Below are 8,591 nucleotides of genomic sequence, written 5' to 3' on the forward strand. Positions count from 1 at the left end.
CGGAATTTGTGCAGGTCTCCAGGAAGGAGTGCAACTCTCCTTCATGCTGCAAATCTGCTCTTCCCACTCAGCACAAGCAGGTGACAGGCAACAGAGAAGAATGACAAATATTCACAGATGTATCATCTTAGAAGTAGATTTTATTCATTGCAAGGAACCGAAAGATCAATACAAATCCACTGATTGTTCTTAGAAAAATTGGCAAAATACAAATCAATATGTTTTCCCTGTACCCTGGGCTGAGGAGAGCTGCCAGGTCTCATTGCCCAAGAAACAACTCTCCCTCTAGGCCTTGCTGCGCTTCAACTCAGAGACCTTGTACCGAGGTGGGGCACGGTGGAACCACTCTGACCAGGAACCGTCATAAATAGCCACATCACGCTTGCCACACAGGTAGGCTGCCAAGGCAATGTGACATGCCGTGACACCTTTGCGGCATGTGGCTGTCAGAGGCTTTGAGAGGTCCACTTTCTTCTCACGGAATATTTCTTGGATCTCTTCAATACTCTTCTCATGGCCACCTTCTGTTAGCAATGTGTGGAAGGGTATGTTCACGGCACCAGGGATGTGACCAGATTCCAGCCCTGCAAGAGTGAACACGAAAATGAAACATTAGCAAGGAGACATTAATGCAGGTGATGAAAGACACGTACAAAAGAGACATTAAAGAGACATCACTGCAGATACTCCCACTCTCTTCAGGATACTATTTGTTTCAGGTGAAGATGAAGATACAAAGCAGTATGGCGCTAAAAAGGGGAGGACAAAGATTATTTAACTTTGCCGAAGTCAAAACTTCGAGAATGTTTAGCAAACTATTTTCCCCCCTGAAAGCAATGAGAGGTAGGAATCTGAAGAAGCCCTAGACGTGACAAGAATCAAAGAACTACCACAGAGAAAATCCTAACAAAGGCATTAAGGGGATCTGTGTAAAGAATGCAGCAGTGCATTTCAGACCTTCCCCAAGTATGCCAGCAGTGTGTAGTGACACAGCTTTCAGAAGCATGAAGCGTGGCTTGTATGTGGAATTTGTGAAAGCAGTTACCTGTGCACAGTTTATTCATGTGTCACCTTAAAATCGTATTTCAGAAAAGTAAAGCAATCTTAAAGTCAGTCACACTACTGCTGAGGCAGCTATCCCAGGGCAATGGGATCAGAGCAGTGAGAATTTAGATTTTGTATCACTTTTTATCCACTCCATGGATGAAATCAGCATGGGATCTGTTTTTCTACTGGTATAACTGACCACTTCAGGGAAGCTGAAAGTCACATCTCAAGAACAAGGTCTTTAGAAAGAAACAGATATAAAAATATGATGGGTAAGATTTTCATCACGCCCTTGAAAGTCAAACTCTGTCACTATAGGCTTAATCAAAGTCCATTACACTCAACTGAAGCTTTTCCACTGACTTTGAGAGGCTTTCGATCAAGCCTCATTGGAGCAGGAAACATTACATACTATATTGAAAATGCATTTCAGGGAATGGTTCCTTGCTAGGTTTGAACTTCTAATGAGACGGCCCTGGGAAAGTCACATAAATAGTAATCTGTTTCAATGACAGCTTTCCACTTGCCTAAGTCATCAGGGTAAGTGATCTCAGAAGATGGGAGAAATCGGGGCAGGGAACCTTTGTCACAGTCAAATGATTGAAGTATACCTAGTCAGAGATTGACATCACACATCATAATGACACTGCAGTTCCATCACTCAGGCAGAGTGATGTCATGACATGATGAGATATGTCGTAAGGGGAAAACAGCATTTTGGCAGGGTACTGAGGAGGGAATTTTTGCTCTACTGGACAATGACTGAGAGCCTAAAGACAACCCCAGCTGTCCTGAGTCAGCTTCACAAGATCTCTCCCTGTTCCAGATGGACCCTCTTCGTCTCTTGATTCATCCTCCCCAAGTGCTGTAGAAATCTGGCACTGCTGTCTACTAGTCACCTCATGCATCCTTCAGAAGTGTTTAGCATTACAGGGAGAAGTCAGGAGAAAAACTGCTGACTTCTGGAGGGACTAACATTTAAAAAAAAAAAAAAAAAAAAAAAGACAGTGTTTTGGACTGATGCTTTCAGCACATTTTTTCCAGTCCCAGAAAACAACAGTTCATCACTTCAGTACAGACAACTGCAAAACCCACACTCATTAATATAGTGTCTGTATGACAGAGGTGAAATAAAAATAACACAAAAAATGAGTATGAGAGAACCTTGTTTGAAGTTCTCAGACTACAGAGCTTCTTACTGGAGAGTTACAAGCCTGGGTTAGGCTACTGCTTTCCCACAGAGTGAATGGTCCTGACCCTGTCATTTGGCATGGGATTTCTGCAAGGCTCTGTGGCAGTACTGGTGATCACCCCAATACAGACAAGTCTAAGCCACAGAACAATGCTCTCACACCATCCTAGGTGTACCTAGTACTGTATGTCCTAGGGACTGAGATCAAGAAGTCCTGGGGGCTGCACTAGAAGGGCCAACTCTTGCTCAAAGAAGCTTCCTGAACCACTGATTCAGTTCTTAGGTGTCCCAGGCCCCATGGTCATGATCACTTTTCCAGAGAGTTCACACATCTTAAAACAGGTAGGTTTGTACCCCTCATTAGAGACTGCTGTGAAACACACCCACCACCCTCAAACAACTCTTCAGTTAGGAGCTGAGCAGATTGGAAAAAAACAGTCTCATTTTAGAGCATTTTTCTCTTTGATCTAGATGGAGACTTCCTTGCTCCAGAGATTCAAAAGTCTGTTGGTGTCAGAGACCAGTGCTTGCACTCTGTGAGTAAAAAATGGGGAATAATGTAGAAACTGCATTTACTCATGTCTGTGGGTGTTCAGCTGAAAGAAAGAGCTGACACTGCACAACCACAATGCCTTGGACCACCTAAGAAGCGCTCTTGAGTGGTGAGGAAGTTTTATCAGCTCTCTCTCTGCTAGGACAAGAGCACAGAAACACAGGACTAGAAGGCAAGGCTGGATGCAGCCGGGATCTGAACAGGGGAGAGGATACATCTGCTCCTGCCTCATATGCCACAGAGAACACTCCATGCCGGATTCATGCAGTCACCCTTAGAAACTCCAGGAAGGAACTCCAGGGTTACAGAGCCTGGCTCCCAGCTACTACAGTGATCACTGTATAGGCTCCCTCTCATAAAAACATCCATCTCACAACCAGTTTGGATTCCTGCCATGAAACTTCCCACTGAGGCACCTTCTTGCTCACTTGAATATTTATTTCCAATGTTAAGTTCATCACAGTCAGTCCATACACCATCTATCCTTGAGCCAACATTGCCCTGCAGCTGAAAATTTTTCTCCCTTTCCACTATTGCTCCAACGTACTGATGACGAGCACTCAGCACTCCCAACAGCCTCAGACCCTTAGCCTAAACCCTGTTAAGAGCCTAAGCAGTAAGAGTCTGTTAGATACATTTTTCACTGCCTCGGCCACCCTTGAAACAGTTTTAGGTGACCACCAGGCTTCTGGATAAGGAAGTGGCATTTCCTAGCATCTCGACTGGTAGACAGGAGTTTAATAATTGCCATTGTCAAGGCCAAATCACATCTGAGGTTCCTGCACCTAACTAATTCATCCAAGTTTTATCCTCTTCTATTGCTTCCAAATGTGGGTCTTCAGCCTGTAAGAGAAACACAAGCAATTAAGTGTTTTGGGCTACTAAGCATCCAACCTTGCTCTCTGTAGCATTATACTTCCTTTCACTTCTATCACTGCAGGTGGTACCTCACATAATACTCCCCATGCGATCTTTTAAACCTTCCCAAGGCTGTACCAGCAGCACATTTCAGTAGCAACTCCCTATTTTCAGTGCTTCAATGATTCAGAAAAAATATTAAATAAAACATAGAAGCATAATGATGGGACCATGCTAGCAACTTCCAGCCCCACAGATGTGCTTTCAGCAGATATTTCCCTTATCTCCCTTTCAGTCAGTTTTTTGGGAATCTAACAGTACTTGTGCTATTTGCTCTCTTCTCACACTGGACTAATAGTTGCCACTCTAACATTATGTCCAAAGGACTAATGAAGTCCAAATGGAACAAGTCTACCTCATAGGTGCTTCCAATGGCTGGAAGAAAAGATCAGACATAACTTCCAGGCATGTATGTTCCCATTTCTTTTATCTAGCAAATCAATTCTGTTGGCAAGGAAATAGAGCCCTTAGCTGCAGCGCAAGTTTACCAAGGTGTTTTATTCAATTTTGGCTTCATTTCAAATAATTTTTCTTGAAGAGTTTTTTAGGAGCCTTCCAGTCTATCCATGTCATGATAACAGATCAACAGCTGCCTAGGTTGTTTTGTACCTCCTATCCTAAATACAAATACAAACTTCGCTACTGTTTCTGTCCTACAGAACCATGCTCTGATTACATGTATTAAATTCTTGCCTCACAGATTTGCAATGTCACATGACTGATTTTTAACACATATTTGGAATGGAGAGATCATCTGCCTCACAGATTTGAGCACATGGATATCTTTTGGTTATATTCCCTCTTTAGAAATGATTGTTTCTGCCTCTTTCCCCTTCTTCTTGCTACCCTTCCCCCTACTCTGCAGACTTATCCTCAGGAGAAAAAAATAAAAAGGTAGCACAGACTCAGTATAATTCTGAGGCTGTACACAAATAATCTTTCATCTGGAAGCCCTGCTAACTGCATAGCAACCCTATTTACTCTTTATCTCCTTGTTCTCTTTTTACTCACTTTGGTCCAGCAGTTTTTGTTATTTGTTTTAATTCCTTTTGCCAAGTCTCACTCAGCTTGGCTTCTGGCAATCCTCCCTCACAATTTGTAACCTGTAATATGTTATCTTCTTCACTGCTTAATCCCCTTTTTCACACCTATTAAGATTCTCTGCTTAAATATATACTTTTGTTGGCTGTTTATCTAGCTAAGAATACAGTCCCTTCTCTCTAGCCTTTCCCTTTGTGCTGAAAGCTCCAGATAGAATTTCTTAGTGTCAAAAAGATAAAAGATGTGCCTTGTCCACATTTAACTCCCCATGGTCTTGGAGTTGGCTGGCTGCAGATAGTTATTCCCTTCCAAATGTCTCCTCTGTTGCCTTCTTTTTTCTCTCTCTCTCCCATTCAAATTGTATGCCTTGGAAGGGACCATTAGTGATCTCACCTAATCTACCATGAATTCGTTGGAAGGAACACTTTAAGCTTGACCATGGCCAGCTCGGTCAAATCAATGGGCCTTTGCCACCAACGTAAAAATACCACGTGCGTATACAGCCAGAAGAGTCAACTCTAAGAAACAGCAGGGCCATGGTGCTAACTCTGGCAGCTGATATTTGTCAGCCTCGTCACATGAATGGACAGCTTTGGATTGTAGGTTCATGTAGGTTGAAACAGACTTTGATAAAGTCTCTCACTCTCCATGTTGTGCCTTGAGTATTAACTTCATGGTCAAAGCAGAGCCAGTCCACTCCCAGCTGCAGACTCCACTTGGAGAAAAGAGGGCAGAAGCAGCAACATTTAATTCTCACTCCCACTGCCACTGATCATTCAAGCTGAGCAAAAGCTTTGTTTGGGGCAGGGAGGACTGAGAGCTGGGAAAATGGGCAAAACCTCAAGATGTGTGTGTGCGCAAGGGAGACAAGGGCTACCCAAGGGCTGAGAATGAGAAGAAAAATAGTTGGAAGATCATGAAATGACTTTGGGTTCGCTTTTTTTTTTAAGACAATGGATTTCTTGTCCGGCAACTTTCCCCTCTTTTCTCAGATGGCTGAAAAAGAATTCAGAAATTTGCACCTTTTCTGTATGCATTTGTTCAGCTATAATTCTTGTTCCTAGCTTTCAGCACCCAATACTCAGAGAAAGCCAGCCCTGGTAACCATCACGTAATTGTTTTTATCATCTGCCCCTGGATTGCCTGGGATTGTCTCAGTTCAGGCTGGTTCCATAGACCTGCACCCTACAGCACCTGAGTAAGCAGGTCCTTTGAAGAACCCGGTTGCACCATTGCTGAATCACAGCTAGTGAGCAGACCTGAGTTGCTAGTTCCTCCAGAAACACAGCACTGTGCAGGGACACTTTTAACCCCTCAGTGCATCGGTCAGGGCTGCACTTCTGATGGGCTTATCTGTACACCATGCATGAACATCCAAGCTTTTTCATCCAAAGCGATACCTGCATTTAAGACCTATGAAACCTGGCTTATAGAAACACCGGCCATTTTTCTCCACCCTGGCAACCTGGGTAAACCTCTCCCAGCAACTAAAAATTAGACAGGTATTATGGCTTATCTTAAATGCTACAGAGGTCTAAATCCCACCAATGTAGCTGCTGCATAAAAATGAAACAGGGACAAGTAATTCTCACCACAAGGAACTGAAAAACTAAAGACGCAAAAGAGTCAGCTGAAATTAGCCTCTTCTAGAGATGGAGTTCATGGAACTGGAGAGATTAATTGACTTAATTAGGAAGTCAAGAGCTGAGGCAATAATTAAACTGAAATCACCTGAGAATGCAGCAAGTTCCTTAACCTCAAGACCATTCTTCTTCTCTAAATTGCAGGCAACGTTTCTCCTCCCTGATTGGATGACCCCTGTAATTAATCAGCATTGATTTCAAATTGCTCTTTTAGGTGTAAGCACTGCCTTTTACCCACTGCTGGCTGTAGTGCAGCTACTGGCTAGCCTGGTTCAGAAGGCTGTCAAGCTCCCGTGGAACGAGCATCTGCAGCTGGAGTGCTTATCCTGCTGGATCTGCTGTGGGAAGCAAAACCGGACCACCACAAATAAACTCTTTCATGCTGACTCATTTCAAAGGAAAAAATCTGTTTTCAAGATGCTGTCAGGGGTTGCGGTATTTGTCACCTGCTGACAGCTCCCACTTTGGGAAAGAGAATGTGAAATCCACCATCTCCCAGCAAGGAGTGTTTTATTCACATCTTGAGGTTAAAATTTAACCTTCGGTTTGAAGAGCTGCAGTGTGCAAAGAAACAGAATGAGCAATAAGCCTAACTTCCCCCTCTCTCCCTGCAATAGTCTCCTCTGTCACCCCCATTATTTTTCTCACCTTCTGTGCTATCTTGCACAGGTAGAGTGTGATTGGGGGGGCTCACTGTAGACACTTACAGGAACCATATGTACAGAGCCATTTACAGCCAAATGCTCCTGAGGTTCAGGTGCAGGAATTTATTTCAGGACACAGTGTCACAGTCAATGGCCATAGAGCAGCACACACATAAGAAACCTGCCAGAACAGAATGACAACCTGCATGCAGAGCAGCAGCACAGCACTGCCTCAAACCGCAAAAGCCTGCCACACAACCGCTCCTGCAGCGTAGAGTTCAACTCGGACCCGACAACTGTTGCTAAGCTTTTCTGTGCTTTGTTTTTGAAAATCTACATTTCTTTTTAAACCTTTTCTGTGCTTCCTTTTTGGAGGAGAGGTTATTCTAGGATATACCAAGGTTTAAATTACACAGTAAGCACCTCCTTTAACAACCAGCTTGAATTTCATTCCAGGCACATTGCTGTACCAGCTGTCCCCACTGCACAGGACTTCTCCCACCCCTGCTGCTTTCGTGTCCAGTGTTTGACCAAGGTAACAGAATCAATTTTTGTTCCTGTTATTTGGAACATCCAAGAGAGAGGTTAACTGCCCATACATTCAGGAAGGGTTCAGGGCTTTTCTTACTTAAACAAAAGGACAAAGATCAGCTCAACCAAGTTCTCTATTTGCTGGGAACCAGAGCAAGAAGGAGAATGTCCCTTGGGTTACTGTATTGCCTAAAACCCGGACTTTTGCTAGTGCATTCATTACGGTGAGAGCTGCCTCTGTGAATACCGATAGTTTGTACGTGTTTGCCAGTGTTAGATAAGACCCTGAACAAACCCCTGGGAGCTCTCACCTCCCATTTGCATTCTGTCTGATTAACTTCTGCACGGTGTGGGATGGGGCATCCTGGAGCCAACTGACTGCAGATCTTTTCTGCTATTTCCTCCTGCAGCTTTACAACCAACTACAAGAAAAGAATTTTGTGAGGGCACTGGGATCTGAATGCTCAACTGTGGTTACCTTAAGGTAAATCAACGAGTTAGGCTGAGGCATGCCTGTGCATTAGGAAAATCTGTTTGCCGGTTGGGAGGAGTTGTTACACCCGGACTAGTATTGACACTCATCCTGCTCCGGTGCAGGGGGGGCAGGCGCCATTCCCACCTCCATTACCTTGGTCCAGCTCAGTCCCTCGGAACCGGGCCTCCGGGCGGGAGTCCACCACCTGGAACTGCAGGGACCCCACGTTCTGCATCATCTCCTCGAAGGTCTTCAGCAGGGCTGTGTTCAGCTTGGCCTTAAAGACAGCCGGGGCAGGCTGGCTGACCTCCGCCGTGACGGGGTGGCCCTCCTTCACCCAGTTCTTGAAGCCGCCATTCAGCACAGAGACCTCCTTGTGCCCAAAGACCCGGAACATCCACCAGGCACGGGGGGCATAGAAGGTGCCCAGCTCGTCCCCATCGTACACCACCACATGGGTGTCATTGCTGACACCCAGGCGCCCCACATAGTCGGCGAACTGGGACTCGCTGGGCAGCATAACGTCGTAGGGGGATGACTGGTCCCG

The 8,591-nt window shown here is 44.8% G+C and overlaps 1 protein-coding gene across 1 annotated transcript; it reads right to left on the bottom strand.

The window, feature by feature from the left end:
- Window positions 1-268: 268 nt before the first annotated feature.
- Window positions 269-8,588, bottom strand: LOC104158988 (thiosulfate sulfurtransferase; the record flags this gene model as incomplete). The annotated part of the gene is made up of 2 exons (XM_009696780.1): window positions 269-584; window positions 8,198-8,588. Coding segments are annotated over 2 exons (690 nt in total), but the record flags the coding sequence as incomplete, so codon positions are not given.
- Window positions 8,589-8,591: the final 3 nt, after the last annotated feature.

The sequence above is a fragment of the Cariama cristata genome, unplaced genomic scaffold (genome assembly GCF_000690535.1).
Source record: "Cariama cristata isolate BGI_N322 unplaced genomic scaffold, ASM69053v1 scaffold3423, whole genome shotgun sequence".
In the NCBI taxonomy this organism is placed as follows: domain Eukaryota; kingdom Metazoa; phylum Chordata; class Aves; order Cariamiformes; family Cariamidae; genus Cariama; species Cariama cristata.